The sequence below is a fragment of the Carex rostrata genome, chromosome 2 (genome assembly GCF_964058835.1).
Source record: "Carex rostrata chromosome 2, lpCarRost1.2, whole genome shotgun sequence".
Taxonomy (NCBI): domain Eukaryota; kingdom Viridiplantae; phylum Streptophyta; class Magnoliopsida; order Poales; family Cyperaceae; genus Carex; species Carex rostrata.
This window is the reverse complement of record NC_135919.1, coordinates 16,505,756-16,524,702: the sequence shown is the minus strand read 5'-3', so window position 1 is coordinate 16,524,702 and position 18,947 is coordinate 16,505,756. Positions and strand designations below refer to the sequence as shown.

At 34.7% G+C, this 18,947-nt stretch overlaps 1 protein-coding gene across 1 annotated transcript; it reads right to left on the bottom strand.

Moving 5' to 3' along the window:
• Positions 1-784: 784 nt before the first annotated feature.
• LOC144545896 (CBS / octicosapeptide/Phox/Bemp1 (PB1) domains-containing protein) lies at positions 785-9,938 on the bottom strand. Its single transcript, XM_078294468.1, has 14 exons — positions 9,570-9,938; positions 8,042-8,201; positions 6,417-6,549; positions 5,791-5,961; positions 4,422-4,500; positions 4,226-4,339; positions 3,918-3,984; positions 3,727-3,832; positions 3,573-3,631; positions 3,248-3,354; positions 2,525-2,652; positions 2,233-2,315; positions 1,660-1,749; positions 785-1,389 (listed from the first exon to the last, which is right to left on the bottom strand). The coding sequence occupies exons 1-14, from the start codon at positions 9,719-9,721 to the stop codon at positions 1,213-1,215; spliced, it is 1,626 nt and encodes a 541-aa protein (XP_078150594.1). The 5' UTR covers positions 9,722-9,938; the 3' UTR covers positions 785-1,212.
• Positions 9,939-18,947: the final 9,009 nt, after the last annotated feature.

The following is an 18,947-nucleotide window of genomic DNA, read 5'->3' as shown; positions in this document are numbered from 1 at the left end:
TAGTCTTACTCTTCTATGATTTACTTGCTTCTTTAACAACTTATATGGTTTATACTTCCGGCTGAATTAATTAGACCACCAACCACCGACTTCTTTTTGCTCATTCAAAATAAAATTCTATGTCTAATTCCGGTCGATTATATATAAAATAACCAAATTAAATGCACACTACTGTATTATAGAAACTTGTAATCTGAAGCATCTATAAAATTTCATCAGTAAGTGTAGGATTCAAACAGAAAAATCCAAATCCGTGGATCATTCCTGATATTTTGGAAGAGTTTGTTTGACAAATAAATATAGTAAATACATACAAGTAAATAGGATTTTTGTTTTATTCTTGTCATTTGCGAAGAGTTTGTTCAATGATAATAGAACTCGTTGATTGTTGCAACATATTATCCCTTGCAAAATTGCAAAAGACTGCAGATGCTGACGTGAAGAGGCTTCATGGGTTCGCAACATCCGGCTGGAAGGGTTTTACTACCTGGTCCCAAGCCATCACGGACCATCCATTCTAAATTCAATTGGTCCATATGAATTGTAATATCTTTAACTATTAAAATTGTTTAATTTAGACCCTTCAACAGCCATAAAAAATTCTGTTATGACCCACCAATTGAAACTATCAAATAACATACACAATTATTTTTTAAATAAAATAGCTTCAAAAATTAAGATAACCAAACATGATTTGCCTCGGCATTCAAAGCTCACACTACAACATGTTTTACATACCCAATCTTGGCACTCCCAATAATATCGATTCAACAATGGAACCCACTGTCAGTTGTAAACGACCAGTATAGTTTCCACTTTCCACAGTTAGGTGTGAAGGTCAATTAGATACAAACAACAATAACATGTCCATTGTGTGCCAATTGCTTGAATTGACCAAGCATGTAAAGTAAAGAAAAATCGAACATAAGCTGGTCTAATGCTAACGGCTAACCTATTTCTTTACAATTTCATTCCAATTCATTTGATTTAGTCCCAGTACTTATCTCTACAGTTTACATGTTAAATATATTCCCCCTTCAGTTACACTTATCTAGGAGATTATACATATAATTAATCTCCAAATAATACCAGGAATGTTAATGCTTTAAAAGTACTCGAGACTAATCAAAACCCTTCAAAATTCTCTATTTTTTACCCTTTTATATTTTTTGTTTTCGCTTTTGAAAAGAAAACTTTCCTTTCTACCTTTAGTTACAGGTTGGTACGCTTCAGATAAAACATCACAGCAACACCAGTAACGGCAACTGTACCAGCGATTAGGCCCACTGTAAGAACTCCTTGATGATGATTTTGCACCATTTTAAGGTCATTTGGGGCATGTTTCACGTTAGTTTTGGAATCAGAATCATCAATGTGCAGCCTCAAAACCTGAGTTGCATGAAATGGATTGGAATCAGTTGTTAGAACCCAAGTTGATGCAAATATGCTAGATTAGGAAAGTCATGCATTTATCAACATTTAATCTCTTTTACTCTGCCCTTAGGTGCATCTACGCAATGAACAAAATCACCAAACAAACCAGAAAAGATTATATAAGTGCACAAAACATAATATTCTATAATATAAAAACTTCATGAAATGGCGGCTAATTTGCAAAATTCAGGAGGACAGAAAGTAATAAATGAAAAGAAGGTTGACCTTCTGTCCCAATGACTTGGCATTCGACACAGCATTGGCAAGGTCACTATCAGTTGTCAATAGCACTCTGTCACCTTCATCATCATCGTACTGAATGCATAACCAAATAAACCATTAAATACTTCGATACACCAATGTATCCAAAATTGTAACTGACACAAACAGGCTGGGGTTTATTGCCAATAGGATAAACCTATGTTTAAAAGCAATAGTAACTTTAAACAGAAACCAATCAGAAACCTGCGTAATTTTCCATGTAGAGATTTTACTTCTCTGAACCAATCCAAAACTAGTTGAATAAAATATGAGAAAACAGCTTGGCATAATTGGGCTTATTTAGGCTTAGGAAAAGAAACCTTCTATAAAATAGGGTAAAAATGACTTCAATTTACATAATAAAACGAATACTACCAGCTGCCGGTTCACTGTTTGTTTGTTAGCTCCAAATATTGGGAGTTTTTTTTTAACTTGATTGTTTCCATAATTCCTTTACAGGTTTTCATTCTCAATCAGCGTCTTGTGCCAATAGGCCTAAAAACCTGGTGCAAGACCCCATAAAGAAATAGATGTTACCAGAAGTTGAATCTTGTCTTGATCAGAAATAATCCCCACTCGGTTTGCAACAGTTGAAACAAGGTCGTCCAAGCTCTCTAAGCCTGTAACGGTTCAAAAAAATGAAACATACAAATAGAGAAGCATGTGAGAACAGTCCAGCACAATGCCAGAATGTAGTGGTCAGTACCAGATTGCACCAGACACGGTTTTACTAGGTTTCTCAATGTTTCTTCATATTTTAATTATGTTCAGTAGCTTTTTTCTCCCAGGGATTCAGTATTTAATCAAGCTTTATAATATACCAACATACCAGAGTTAAAGCGATGCACACGGCCCTTTTTGTCTTCAAGCTTAAAAGAGAACGAATTGCCAAATAGTGGCGGGTACGTGCTCCTGCTATCAGCATTCTCTGATGCCATCATCGAAGCCGACAACTCGCTACACGAAACAATACAAGGAAAATAAATGGCTTTGTTCCCATATAAATCATGCATGTTTCCCTCAGTCAAGTGTGTTTTGGGGTTGAACTTGACGGTCTAGTAGTCCTAAACCACTAGATTATAATATTTTATAATTTGATTAAATAATGAAAATTTCTTAATCGTTGTAGCCGTCTTTAATAAGAGATATCATGATGGTATTGCTACATTTGCAAGAGTTTGCAAGGAAACTACTAGGAGTACATCTTTTTGTAGTCTATTTAGGATCATATTTCCAAAGTTGATTATAGAATCATCAAAAAGGTCTTTTAGGCTATCTTTTGTTCCAGACTTCTCTTCAATACGACGAAACCCCAACCACAAAGCATAGCTCTCCATCTCCATTCATAGAAGATAAGATATTTTACATATAACTAGCCCTTTTTCATGCTTTATACAATTGTTAGCTCGACATCTGTAAGGGTCTCAAGAGAAAAAAGGAAGAAAAGAAAAGAAAAATATGAACGGGTACCGTCTTTCTTTGAAAGAACAAACAAAGAAAAGACTAATCATATATTCAAAATAAGAAAAAGAAGATAAAGAATAGAAATAACCTATGGTTATCATATTCCTCAGGAGGTTCAAGAGCAAAAGCTGAATCCCAGAACTTATGCATGATTGTATTTGCAGCATCATTTACGGAATCAGCACCACCATCCACCTTTAGAAAAATGACAAACATAATGCCTGGTAAATTGTTAAGTAGAATAACGTGGTACAAATACAGGGTAGGCACCAATCTACATTGTCCCCAACATATGTTAATAGAACAATGTAATGAGTGTGATGTGATGCTTCAGAAGACATGACATGGAGTTTTTGAGGAAATGATTTATAAATACAGGATAATTGACCTTTTTGAAAAAAGCTCACAGTTACCATTGAAATTGAAGCATGAGTTAGTTGGAGGACATCCAAGCAAGCTACAACTTGTCCCTCTGCATGTAACAAAAGTTTAGCAGATTAATCATGTGAGGATAATGTGACAATTGATGTGAATATATTTAATAAGCAATGAAGTTTTCTTTTCTACCTCCATCTAAAACAGGTATATGCAAGAATTTTCCATCGTGCAGTATGTGAAGTGCATCAAGAATAGTTGTTTCCAAGGAAGCACAATCAGGGTTTTTGGTCATTACCTAACAAAATAAATTTAATAATTTAAGACTGATAAGAACTTCGCTCCTAAAAACTGCACCAAAAGCACATAGAGCAAGGCACTACCTTATCAACTAAAGTTAATTCAGGAGACATATTCATTGCCACAACCCGCATCAGCAAATCCTTTGACCTACATAACAACAAATGATGTATTATAGATACAGACAGCATAGCTTCTAACCCACCCAGACAGCAAAGCATGGACCAGCACACAATCCATTAAGCAAAAAGTAAAAAGAACAGAAGCACAGAAAGCTAGCAAAACTAGTCCAGAACGCTCGTATGGCTTCCTTAAAAACTAACAATTAGAACTGAAAATCCATTCACCGTATCATTATGAAATAAGATTAGGTAAAATCAATTTGACGTACGTGAAAATTCCATGAAGCGTGTTTCCAGTGACAACAACTACAGAATTGACACGAAACTCTCTCATCCTTTTTGCTGCCACAGAGACAGGATCTGAAGGTGAAACTACTGCAAGCCTAAATGCAAGAGAAAAAATAATTAACAAAATTAAATTACGAACAAAGTTATAACAGATCAGTTTCAAAGAAAAAACAATACTTTGTATTCTCATTTACGATGGTGCTTAGAGATGGCTTAAACATCTTTTCACGTAGAGTCTCAACAAAAGCATGTGGAGCTGCATCCAAAAACAAAAATAAAAGAGAGATTTGAACGTAGAATATTAGTGAAACCATTAATACCATGAGGGCTTTTCAATTGGCTCATTTTATAAATTGATTAACAAAAAAACTCAAACCCAATTGACAACATAAAACTGTTATCTATGATCTATAAGAATTTCGCTGGTTGCATGTTAAAAAATGTGAGATTTGAGTTTTATTTCCTCAGCCATCAAGAGGATTGTAAAAGTCCACTGCTATGGACAGTATCTGTTCATAATTGTTACGCTGTTGATGCCTAGCAAAACAAAGGAAAAGATCTGCACTCTTTACATTCATTATTTTATCTTGTCATTTGGGTGTAAAACTTCATATATTTTTCAAAAAATAAAACGCAGGATGAAGGCCAATAAAACCGACTTCACATCTGCTGCCATAAAAAACTGTGGCCGCAATCTATGGAATTACTTGAGGGCCGTCCGATCAAAATCCAACAACTCAGGTAAAAACCGCACTTAAAGACCCATCCTAATCTGATTCATTGGATCTTGATCGGAGAGTCCATGAGCAACGCCCAGACTAGAAGCCATAGTTTTTAATGACAGCAGATAAGGACTCAACTAAAACCCTTGTAGTATACCAATATAATAATATATGCAAAGAATCTAATTTCTTCATCCATAGAGTAAACACAAGAAGTAGGTATTCAACCCGGACCTTTTCACCTAGGACTGAACAATTACTCAATTGCACTTCACTTTAAAAAATATCAGCTTCAAATGTCCACAGTTTTCTGACCACCACAAAAAACAAATAGAGAACTGACCCTCCTAACTAACAATTGTCTGGATGGAGTGTATCGGTACATAACAAAGGGGAGGGTAAGACAATTTTATAAACGATTATTGTTTAGTTGGAATTAAATAGGAAAGTAAGGTTAACAGAGAACACTTTTTTAACCTCATATAACCTTCTAAAAGTTATTTTTGGTTACTCCTCAAATTGAAGTGAAATGAGGAAAGCAAGAGCAACCAAACAAGAGAATGAAAAATATGGTAACCACCCATCCTCTTCCTTTCCCTTCCCTCCTCTTCACCTCCAGTGTGAACCAAACAGGGTGCAAGACAATTGAACATCAATTCACCCAAAACATTATCAAAGGAGACATGAATAATTAAAATGAAAAACTAACTATCAACCAGTATTATAACTACAGAAAACTAATATATCCTAGGTGATTCCCAGACAATAATGGTAGGTAAACACTCAGTTAAAACATGAATTATGCATGAAAAGAAGTAACTCACCCGTGAAATTACTTCCAAACTGCCGCTCGACCCCTTCTACAGCAGCAGCAATTGCACTTCCATGCTCGGCTGCCTTCTCCAACCGCGAAATTGCATCATAGAGGCATTTCGCAATGTCAAGCATTGCAATCACCTCTCCATTTTCCACTACAGGTAAATGCCTAAATTTCCCTACAGAAAAAGGGAATGAGGACATACTACCAAAGGTACAAGATGGCGTAGAAACATATGAAAGAGAAGATGACCCCTTTGAAGAAACTTTCTAAATTAGCATGATTTCTTCATCTGAAGTACTTGGGAATATTATTGTTGAGAGCTTGTACCACATGATTTTAAATTTGGAGTTGTGACGTGAAAATTCATTAAGAGCCCTCTAATGCACGATTCGTTCAGTTTCAGTACAAATTACAGGTAAAATATCAATGTATACACCAAAAATGACAATTCCACAGTTACAGACTAGCTTTGCTTCTCAATCAATATCTCTTGATTCAAATTTTCTATGTTTTATTCTTTGATTTTTGATCTTTTTGAGATAGCTACTTGATTATTTAAATTGTTTTTTTAACACCAGATTGAATATGAGATCCTCAATAACATTAAAAGACCGAATCAGTAGCACATACCATTCACCATCTTTTGCAAAGCATCAATTGCTAATGTATCAGCCATTACATACATTGGATTTCTTGTCATTATTTTTGAGATAAATGTCTGCTCAGGCCTCAGCCCTTCTGCAACAACCCTAGTTGCAACATCCTACAACAACAAAAGAAATTATCCTCAAAACCTAAAAAATACAACAGTTGCTTAAAAAATATAAAACATGAAAAACATCAACCGGGACATTTTTTCAATTAGCACCTCACACTTTCTCAATTGAAAAGGTAACACCGGCATCTGCATTGGTGTCAACTGTCAAGTGATGCTTAGCAAATAAGACCAACTGCCAATGTGACAGTAAGGAAAAAAAATAATGGAGAATATCTGGTTCTGCAATGCTCCTTTGAACTGGCTGAATGCAAATAGTAACTATCCCATCTTCCATCCAAAACAGATTGGATGCCATTTGCAGAGAGAGAGAGAAATTGAAAACCCAAATTCAAAAATCTTGTGACTCATTTCTAGTGTGGAAGGGGCCAAAATAGATGTTATTTATAGAAACATTGTTCTTTATACAATAACACACTATTCTACAGAATCAGTACTGCTCGAAAGTTGGAAAATATAGAGTTACCCATGAAAACTGTGTAGATTCATTACCAACTTCTATGGTATACAAGTTGGAGATCTACATAATTTGCCTATGCTTTTTGAAAGCTAGATATTTTCAAGCTTATGCCTACCTCAAGATATTTTACTTGGAGTAGAACTAGGGTGTTCTTAAGCTCACCAAAGTGTTTGGTGAGCTTAACTCCAAAATCTATTAGATTGGCTTTAAACAATAAATCCAAACGGTTGAAACCGATTTACTTCATGAGTGATGAATTTACATGTAAAGTTTTTAGAATTTCGAATTAATTTTGTATAAAATCAAGTGGTCAAAAAGTGTTAAAAAAATGAACATACTAAAATTAATTTATAAACCTTCTAATTTTGACCACTCGACTTAATACTAAAATAATTCGAAAACTTAAAATCTTTGCATGTAAATTCATCACTAGTGAAGGAGATGGATTTCAACGGCTTAGATTTGTCATTTGAAACCGATATAATATATTTTGGAGTTAAGCTCACTAAATACCCTGGTGAGCTTAAGAACACCCTAGTTTTACTATTTTACTTGTATATTTTGTAGGAGCCAAAATTTCCAAATATTCTAGAGAGTTCTAGAAATATTCTCTCAAGTATCTAACAGAAGTATCTAGATGTTTCTAATTACCATATGTTTCTAGAGCAATCCTATGTGACCTATACTAAGGGATATCATGCTACATTTTCAATCAAACCTCCAAGTAAGAAGACACAAGAGAGTGCAGTGATCCTCTTTAAGTGTAAAGGGAGATGAGTGCGGTGTTTCTTTCCATGTGTATTGAGAGATGAATTATGTAGTTTGAGCATTTTTGTACTGTTCAGTGTTAGTTGTATTATTATGTACTACTGTCGTTGTGATAATAGAAGTGTTTATTGTATTATTGCTTCTGCAGTGTCAAACTCTACAAAAACAAGGAACAATGAGTGTAATTTGCAAGGAGCAAATTAATTTTACAACAAAGCTCTGATTTAAAAGGGGCTCCAAGAAAGAGTATACCTTGTCTGTAACAATTCCGGAAAGAAGACCATTTGAATCTGTCAGAAGCACGGAATCAACCCGTCTCGTGGCCATTCTGCGGCATGCCTCAGAAACTGTGGTACCCTCTGGTATTGTCAGAGCCTTTGACAACCTCAGCTTCTTGACTGTTCTCTCCCCACTAATAATCATAAATTTAATAAGTAGAATGCTAACATTTCATTGATTCAGAATGCTCTTTTTTTTATTAAAGGGCTCCGGTACACCCAGCATCTTTTAGATGCTATTCTCGATAATTGAACCTGCGTCCCTCCAAAGAGAGACGAGAGCTCATGCCAATGCACTAAGCCCACGGTTCATATTTTTAGAACCTTGCAAATTTACCTTTTGTTTTCCAGATAATAAGCAAACAGATAAATAAATAAAACATAAACAAAATGAATCATAGGAGTTCGCAAATACATGTTAAAAGTATTTATCACAAAAAAAAGAATTCGGAAGTCAAGGCAAGAAGAAAGAGGCAAGATGAATTTGTTTGCCAAAAGACCGGGAAGCAGGGGCGGACCCAGGATTTTCATCAGAGGGGGCAAAAAAATATTGAATCGGGTTTAAATAGCTTATCGGATTTAAACCCATTAACTAATTGGGTAGTCGATAAAAAAACAATGTTTTGACTAATATTTTCCAATAACCTGACTTATAATTTATGATCCTGTAACTTATAATTAATATTACCAATCATAATTCAATAAATTTATTTTGATTTTAACACTAAATTTAACCCGAATTACAAATCAAATATCCAGAGGGGGCAAAAAAATTTCCAGGGAGGGGCAAAGTCGATCTGTGCTACAGAAGACAAGAAAGATAATTAGGAGAGGAGAGCAAGAACCATCTAATCGGGTCACTCTAGTAGTAACCACATTTTTGGTTATTATTATAATTATAAAAAGCAAAATAAGAAAGATAACTATGCTCTTAACATATTATTGGAAATAGTAGTAGTTCAATTTTCTTATATGGTAGTTCGGTTTTTTTACTTTACTCCCAAGTGGTCGGGCCCAACCCGGGTCCCCATCCATTATAAAGTGGTAAATAGATATTGTGTATAAAAGTACTGATAATTCATACACACGAAGAGTTCCATTAAATAAACAAACCATCCAAAACTAATTTTCCGGTTTGATATGCAAAATCAGAAGAGCTATGTTCGATCGCATGAATTCAGAGATTTTTGATCGTCTTTGATCGTCTGAAAGGAAAACTTCATATATCAATCAAACTTTCAAGGAAGTATTGAGCAATGCAAACTCCCTCGCATTAGTAATTGTTATATTGTATAATGCATATGTACCCTCAAAAGAAGTAAACACGGCAAAACTCTGCAAGAAAACTGTTTATTTTTCTCCACGTCAAAAACATCAATACACTGTGGCAGCAAAGCTAACCAAAAACAAAAACGCTCAACAATATCAACAGTGCACAACCAATCTATCAATACACCTATAAACAAAAATACAATAAAATTAAAAATATTATTTCTACTCACGGTGTTTGCTTTGGGGAAATCGGTTTAGGGGGCTTCCCATTTGTTATAGCGGCAGCGGCGCCGCCGCCATCCGTTGAGGAGTCACTTCTCCGAGAGGCGGTCGGAGGGCGGCGCGAAGTTCGTTTGGGATTTGTTACACCATGAGAGGTCATTTCGCCTCTTCAGACAAAAATATATATAACCGACAAGAGCAAGGGTTTTCGATTGATTAAGGTTATTAGAGGATGAAGGAGGCGGCGAGAGAGGGAAGTAGGAGAAGGGCCTTTTTCGATTTAGCCCCTCCCTTCGTTTTGGCTCTCTCTCCCTCTGAGTTTGTCTTTCTTTCTTCCCATCCTTTTCTTAATTGTCGCTCTCTCTACGTTCGTATCTGCCTTTTTTTTGTTTTTCGAATGTGCACACGAGTCCGAGGAGGTACGACTACCCTCCGTTTCTAAAGGATCACTGTATGGTCCTGTGTCTGATTTGTACCGTCCAATTATGATCAAAAGGTAATAATTGTTTCAAAAGGTCATAATTGTTCGAAATTAAAGTTTTATTCTTGGAAGTTTCTGAACCGTTCTATGTATTGTGCACAGTCCAGATCTGTCAATAGTCATCTCAAGATGTTCAACCAATTGGAGAGAATCAGATCTTATTCCCAGCTGGGGATTTGAATTAAAAACCTGCTGCCTGTATGCTGTATGTCAAAATCTCTTGTCGGGAGTTTAAAATAGGAGTATCCATATATGATATAACCATATAAAAGTGGACGTTGGAGGTAACTTGGAAAAAGTATTTGAACCGGACCATAATGTAGTTGTGCTCGACAACGTGGCGTCATCCGAATCATTCCTGGAATGTGGGGACCACCACAAGTCTTAATCGCCTTGGCCACCATAATTACAATATAATTAGTAATTACGGGATTGAATCAGCCGTCCAAGTTTCCAACTACGTTGCACCTGCACTGCACAGGAATACAGGATACGTGTCTTTTGATTATTACCTTCTTAATTATTCACGTGAAGTGTTTATTAATATTTAGAATTCTAATGTATGTTAGCCGAACGCTTGGATCCCCTCGCTGCTGCGCATTCTTGGGGCCACGAATCAATACAGACAGAATTATGAATTTATGACCTTGAGCGTCACAGTGGGAATTCGGAAACGTGTGAAAGAAAACATAGATCAGATGTTGTTGTCAGTTGTCACAACGGCTTTTCTGTGCCTCAGAATTCAATACCTATATATAATAGGAGCATAGTCACAAATGAATTATTTGGATTTGGCGATATCAAAAATTTATGATTTGGAAATAATTTGTATATAATTTAAGAATAATTCAGAATTATCCGGATCAAAGATCTCAGTCTGCAAGAGAGCAAAAAAAAAAAGTTCGGAAAAAAATCACGAATAATTTGAAAAATTTGGAAAAAAATTGTGAATTATTTGGGTTTAATTCGGTCAACCGTATAATTTGGCGTTCGGTTCGGCATCACAAAAAAAACAAATTATTCTAGTTTAATTCACGAATAAATCGAAAATCTTGTGATTATGCATAGGAGTAGAGAAAAAATTTTAATGCGGTATGAATTATTTATTTAATGGAGCAAAAAAAAGTAAATAATATCCTTCCTTATTTAATGTTTGATAATCATGACTATTATATAAAATTCAACATTATGAGCTATAAAAACGATGATGCATGTTTTATTGTTCAAAATTCAAATTTTTTAACCATTTCAAATACAACATCAAACAATCTAAAATTATATAAAATTCTATGTATCAAACAAAAAATCTATAAAATTATCTTTTATTTAATTTTCAATAATATTTGAATTCGTTTGAGAAATATGTTACTTTTCTATAGAATTATTGTCAAGTGACTCATAGCCGTAAACTTTATATACAAAAAAATGCCACTTTACTCTCAATAATATCGATAAAAAAAAGCTATTTTTCCCCCTTTTTTCTTCGCCCCATACCACAAAAATCTCGAATATTGGATATCAATACAAGTGATTTTTGTGCCTTTCTAATTCATCAATTGAAATGGCTTGTGATATTTCTAATTGACTTATACCAGCTAAACAAAATGAAAATGATACTAGTTGATATTGTAAGAAGTGAACTTGTTTAATTTTAGAGTGATGCTTCTATGGACATAAGGACCTATTTATAAAATGAACATAATTTTATTTTCAAAGTTCAAACAGTCGATCCGAACCGTTCATCTTGTTCTCCATATTAATATGTGCTTGGAGACCAAATTTTACATTTTTCTGAATTTTTTTACTATTTATTAAGATGGGTACAAAAAATATCAAATTCAGACCATTGAATTTTGTACCCATCTTAATATATAGTAAAAAAATTCAGAAAAATGTAAAATTTGGTCTCCAAGCACATATTAATATGGAGAACAAGTTGAACGGTTCAGATCGACTTTTTGAACTTTGAAAATAAAAATATGTTCATTTTACAAATAGATCCTTTTGTCCATAGAAGCCTTTGCCTTAATTTTATATCGAAGTCAAGATGAGCTGAGAAGAAATTTAACTCAAAAAAAGGAGAAAAAATAAATTATATATTATATATTCTCAAAGCCTTTGTCATGGCCCCAGAGAATCAGAAGTGAATTGAGGAACCAGGCACGCAATGCTGCCATTATTTTGGAAATGCGGAGACGTGATAAGCTGATTTTTTATTTAAAAATAGATAGAAGATAAGAAAAAGAACGCCAAAAAGCATAAAAAAGTGGAAAAGTATGTGGAGAGCGGGAGACCAATATTTAGGGCGTGCTCCATGGAACGGAGAGGAAAGGAAGAGGACTCCGAATTAGTGTATTTATACTCGGGCGGGTACGGGTACCCCGGGTATACCCGTCTCGGGTACGGGTACGTCTCAGGTACGGGTATACTCGGGTACGGGTATGGCGGGTATAATTTTCAAAACCCATATCCTACCTGTCCTATACTCTTATCCGTGTACCCTTGACGGGTAAGGCGGGTACGGGTATTTTTTTTTTTTTGCTGTTTTTATTTCTGGTTTTTTTGTTTTTGTTTTTTTGTTAGTTTTTTTTTTGTTTTTTTCTGGTTTTTTTTGTTGATTTGGGGGAAAAAAAATCATATTTTTTGAATTTTGAAATGGGATGAACAGTGGTCGGGTATACGAATACGGGTACTCGGGTAGTCGGGTACGGGTTTAGTCGGGTACGGGTAAACTCGGGTAGGGTATGGTTGGGTATTGGTCCAAAATAACGGGTCCGGTCCGGTTTTTGCCCATACCCGAGTACCCGACCCATACCCGGGCTCGGGCACGGGTACCCCGGGCGGCGGGTACGGACGGGTATACCCGACCCGGGTTTTTGCCAAACTCTACTCCGAATCCTTCGAATCTTTGTCTCTGTGTGCAGGAATTTTCTGCTCTCTCAGTCATTGTATGTGGGTCGGTCACTTTTAATTTTTAAACTGGAGATCCATCTCGGACCCACAAGCAGTGACTCTGGAGCAAGAAATTTCTGCTCCCAGAAGGACAGAGGATTTGGTTCCAAGGAAGAGAGAGTGAGAGGTTTTTTAAAGTTTACCTGCTTTATAAAAAAATTCGAAAGCTAAGGGATGACACAGCGGGTGAATAGTTCACCTTATGGGACTGAAAAAAAATTTTGGACTATGCAATAATCTACTTAGATTGTTTGACTAGATTTACAACATATATATTTATTAAATTTAACAATTTTCTTGAGCAGAGATATTTGCAGGTTCATAAGATTTAAAATTGCAATATGGCTGTTGAGGCTCTTCCCTTTGTCCTGAAGAGTTTCGATGAAGGCTAAGACTTCAAAATTAATATCTACTTCTCACAAACTTTCTGAAAAGTGGTCATATACCGAAATCAGACACTCGAGCGCTGAGATATGCCAGTTTTAAGATTGCTAAAGATTGCTAAAATTCCACAATGCTTGATAAGCGTTATAACGATTGTTTGGCGTTGTAGCAGTTGATAGGCATTGTGACGACTGTCACAAATGTTGGCTCTAGAAGTTTTTGCAGAAATTTGGATCTCATAAATGAATTATTATGTTGTAACGATTGATTAAACATTAAAACACTTTAAATCAATCAGCTTACACATCGTTCATATTTTGACTGTTGTTTGATCATACGAGCTCCGATTTGAATGAATCAAAATTGCAAAAAACAGGAAACCGAGATCTACCACTTTCATGTTGTATCTTTATTCAAATTATAAAGTGATGGGTCACTATAGTATGTGGAAGACCTATGTTAGTTATGGTAGCATTTATAAATCTAGATTTATTTCTCTCTCTATATATAGAAACAAATATTAGGTTTTTTCCAAGTGCTACAGCCACCAAACACATCTTCCTTTGCTGAAAAATATTAAAAATAAGAAGGAGAGAAGAACATAATTAATAGAAGAAATCGTTCTAAGAACTGTATAAAAAAATTATCCGGACATTTAAAATTGAAGACAATTTATGTTTTCTTCAAAACCAAGTAAATATTGTTAACAAAAGTGAATACGATCAAATTGTCAAGATCAACAGCATAGAAAGCTCCGCACGAACATTGGAAACTCCGCCTAAGGCGATTAACAGGGAGATTCTGAAAACGAGGATTTAAGAGTCTTCTCGTGCGGCTCCTCCTCTCCCCTCCCTCATCAGTTCGATCTATTTTTTCTCGTCTCATATATTCGAGTGGATGATTACGTCTAGCAAATCTGATTGTTACTCGACGTTCTGTCTTAATCCATCCAATTAAGCGCTTTTGTCCAACGGAGCTGATCACTGCTCGTTGATTTATTTTGCCTCACTCCAACCGAGCAGGTGCTTCCATCTAACAGATTTGGTCATTACTTTTTGGTTCATCTCGACTCTTCGAATTCGACTGAGGGTGTTGTGAATTCGTTCTACCTCTCCTGTAGTATCTACTATAGCTATATGGGTCCGTTCAGCAAGAGTGGAATAGAGGAATAGAGTGGAAAAGAGGTTTTATTCTTGTCAAATAAGAGAAGAAGTGAGTGTAATCGAGGAATTGAGAATAGTGGAATTGGGTTTGAACTTTTGCAGTCAAACCCGTACTTACATTTGGGCTCCTCATCTATTTCTCCATGAGCCAATTCCCTATTCCATAGGAAAGGGGGAATAGAGGAATTAACATTTTTCAAGAGATGAATTTGACTCATTTACCTACTCTTTCACTTTTCCACTATTCCAATCTTCCACGATTAACCGAAAACGACTGAAATAGTGAGGAATTGAAGCCTATTCCTTCCACTTTTTCTCACTTATCCTCTATTCCAATGGTTTGCCGAACATGCCCTATATGAATAAGGTACTTATTTTTATGGTTAATGTCGATGACAATGGTGCTCCAATATTGCCTTCTTTCTCCTCTCCCCAACTATTTGTTTTCTCTCCTCCATTGAGACGTGTAGTGACTGTTTTGATCCAATTACTTCAATTTCCGATCCAGTTTGATTCACTGCCATCTCAGTTGAATGGTGATTGTCTTGATTCGATTGAACCAGTTTCCGATCATATTTGATTTGGTGCCTCTCCACTGCACATTCATCTAGGCAGTGTTTGTAGTCACACTCACTTTTACTGTTGTGTTTGCATATTTAGAGAAGATAATGAACATACCTATCAACTTGTTAATCAGGCGCGAACAGAACAATTCGTAACTACTGGTTTTATTTTTTCTATTCTCTCTAATTTTTAACGATGGAGGATTTTATAAGTAGTTCAGTGTATAGGACTCTATCATTGTATAGTTAGAATGGAACAAACTTATAATTTTAATTCAATCTGATGTTTAATGTAATCGTCGGAGTAATTTCAACGGAAAAAAAAGAGAAAAAAACAAATCAAAAGTGAATACAGCAAAGGTTGGGCTTAAGTGGTTCCATTCCACATGCAATCGCAGTTTACAACAACTGCGTAGATAAAAAGAGAGATCGCATATTTTGGGTGATAAAAGAGCTGCTTGCTGGGCTTTATAAGGGCTTACAGATCCGGTCAGTTTAGTTCTGATCACTGGGGCCCGGTAGCCTTCCCCCAATATACAAAATAATCTAATTTAGAGGGTTGTGACTTGTGACTACAGTTTACTTGCCAGTTAAAGGCCATACAAAATAACTTCACATTTATCAAATCAACTGATAGATGGTTAATTGGTTTTGAAAATTATATCAAATTTAATATAAAAAGTAATAGATAGCATTTACAATTTTAATGAGGTCTAGCGTGATAGTTAGATGGTTGTCACATTTAATATAATAAATATCTTATAAAAAAAAATTTAGTAAAGATTAGAGGTCAATCCATCTAACTCTTTAATATTTATAAGAAAATTTTATATCTGAATGTCGGTCCAGCAATCATTCACACAGAGAATATTACCTTTCTCACTAGATTAAAAACTGATTCTCAACATTTTACAATTTTGATGAGGTTTAACACTACATATGTGGTCGCAGAACTTTGACATTTCATTTCGAAGGTAAGAAATATGAGAAATATATTATAAAAGCCTCCGTTCCAACGATACACAGTTTAAATTGGAAGAAATGGGGGAGTTCTCTTTTTATAAATTAAAAAATAATGATTTCGACAGCTCATAAAGAATTTCGTATGAACTCTCCTTAAAAAATGATATCGTCAAGAGCATTCGATCCGAATCAGACCGACAAAATCACATAACATATTTACTTTTTAATTTTAATTACGTAGCAAATACGAACTCCTCTAGTAATAAACTTCAGAGTTCAGATGCTATGATTTAGAATTAGCCAAATATTTTTTTGAGGGAAAAATTAGCCAATTCAACGCACCTCCTCCACTCCTTGGTCCTCAATTCGCGGCCCCGTATCCGTATGTACGACACGGATGGCGTCCTTCTTTGATACTACACGAGTCTTAAAGCGCCAACTTTAGTAATATTTTCTGTAACGATGTCCAGATGTCATTTAGCGTCACGGGTTTTACATGCGTTGCAACGGGTCAACTCCGAGTCGCCTCTCCTTTCCACAACTATTCATTGTGATAAAATGACAGTTGGACTCGTGGACATAATAAGAATTAAGAAGCCACCCCACGTGGACGCATTTTCCGTGTCGTTGTATGAAATCTGCTGTCAGTGCTGTGACGCTAACTTATTTATTGGAATTTGCTACCAGACTTGAAGTGAACTTATCGCCACCGACGTGCTCCGAACCATACTCACAAGATACCTGAATTATATTTAAATTATATTCAAAAATAGCTATTTGAAAAGATTGTATGGACACACTAGAAAATTTTCATTTTGAGTGACATACGCAACACGATGAAATATTATCAATATCATGCACAACATAATGAAATATTACTCCATCTACGGGACCTACGGACAAAGAGGAGTTTATTTTCTGATTTCTCTCTTCTTCTTAATACATAATTTAAGTGAGACAAACTTGTGAGTTATGAGAATTAAACTTCAAAAATTTCATATTAGAGTCAATGATATAAAATTTCAAAAAAAGTATGGGAGTCAATTCTATAGTATGTATAGCATTTATTCTAAATTATATAGCAAAATCTTGTCAAAGTACAACTTTTTTAACTCCAATTAATTCATTGAGAGTAGATCCGCCTATCTTTTAGTCATAACTTAATTAACAAGTTTCTTGTTTATATAGCCTATTTTGTACATTTTTTTGTTATTAGAAATATATGAAAAATATTTATTTAATTAAAAGCTAACTTTTCACCACACACATTATAACACATTTAAATTTTATTAACGATGCACAATATTTAGAAAATATATTAAATAATTATTTTACAAATTATTCATTTTTAATTAAAAGCTAACTTTTCACCACACACATTATAACGCATATTAAATTTTATTAACGATGCACAACATTTAAAAATTATTAACGATGCACAATATTTAGAAAATATTTAATAAATGGACGGAAGCCATGGATCCTAGTTTTAAATTAGTGGCTGGGTTGGATTTATTTCTGACTCGTCGAATCTAATTAATCACCTTAATTGCTTTGACTCTCATTGGATTCAACTTCATTGAATTTATTTGCTTTTGTCACCGACTACACCCAGAAAATAAGTGTTGACCCTTTAAAAGCCTAGCACACCTCCCCATAAGCCATAACATTAATTGCTATATTTTTTTCTTAACAATGCTTTGTCCCGAAATTTTTATTAATAGGAAATATAATAAATAAATATTCAAATTGAAGAACGCTTTTGGATTTTTTCGAGATACAGGGAAAACGCGATGATTAATCACGGCCTCTGGCCGTTATGGTTTATCACGGACAGGATTAGCGATGCTAATCACACATATTAACTTAAAAAAAAAAAAAAAAAAAAAAAAAAAAAAATTATGTCCGTGACTATCAATCACGGCCAAGCAAACTATAGGCAAATGATGTTACTTCATAGGCAATTTCTGTCCGTGATTATCAATCACGGCCAGGATTATTTTTTTTATTTTTTATTTTTTAGTTAATTAATAAGTACGGTGATTAACATCGCTAATCCTGTCCGTGATAAACCATAACGGCCAGAGGCCGTGATTAATCATCGCGTTTTCCCTATATCTCAAAAAGATATTTATTTATTTTATTTCCTATTAATAAAAATTTCGGATGCTTTGTCTCTGTCATAGTTAGGACAAAATTCTCCTGCATACTACAATGCTAATGTGATCCAAATTAAGGAATTTCAGGTCCCTAGCTGTTATTTCAAATCAAACCTTTCATTTTTTAACTGCACGAATCTCGATAAAAGTTGTTTTCATGTACAAATCTAAAAAAGAACTGTACTCTAACAATAAGTTCACGTAAAGAAAATAATCTTTAATTTTTCTTAGGTACTTGAAGTTTACTTTTCTTTGCAGAATGTAACGTGAACATCAAGTCCTTGGCTGTCATTCATCGTAACTTGTAACAATTGATCTGGCTTCGTGTTAATTAATTTAATTATTAGACAATCATTTCAAACAGGTGTGTTCTATGTTGATCTTTTTAGAGTTCAATCTGTGCAATTTTTTTGGCACTGGATTTTCTTCAACCAAACCAATCATCATTCTTTTGCCTCTTTATTTATGTCCAAAATAATGCACATGCAGGTCAAATAGGAAACTAAAATCCCAAGGAATTACTACCGTATATATTGGGCAAATCTATAATCAAAGTTTTTGGTCAACTGCCTTTCTTCGATCATAAAAATATAAGATATTCATTGAAAGATTTCGATCAACACTTTTATCATCATCAGAAGAACAATTAGTACATATGTTAAAGTCAAACAAATCTCCAGCGAACTTGTTTCGGATCTGAAAGAAGATTCTTAGATTCCTC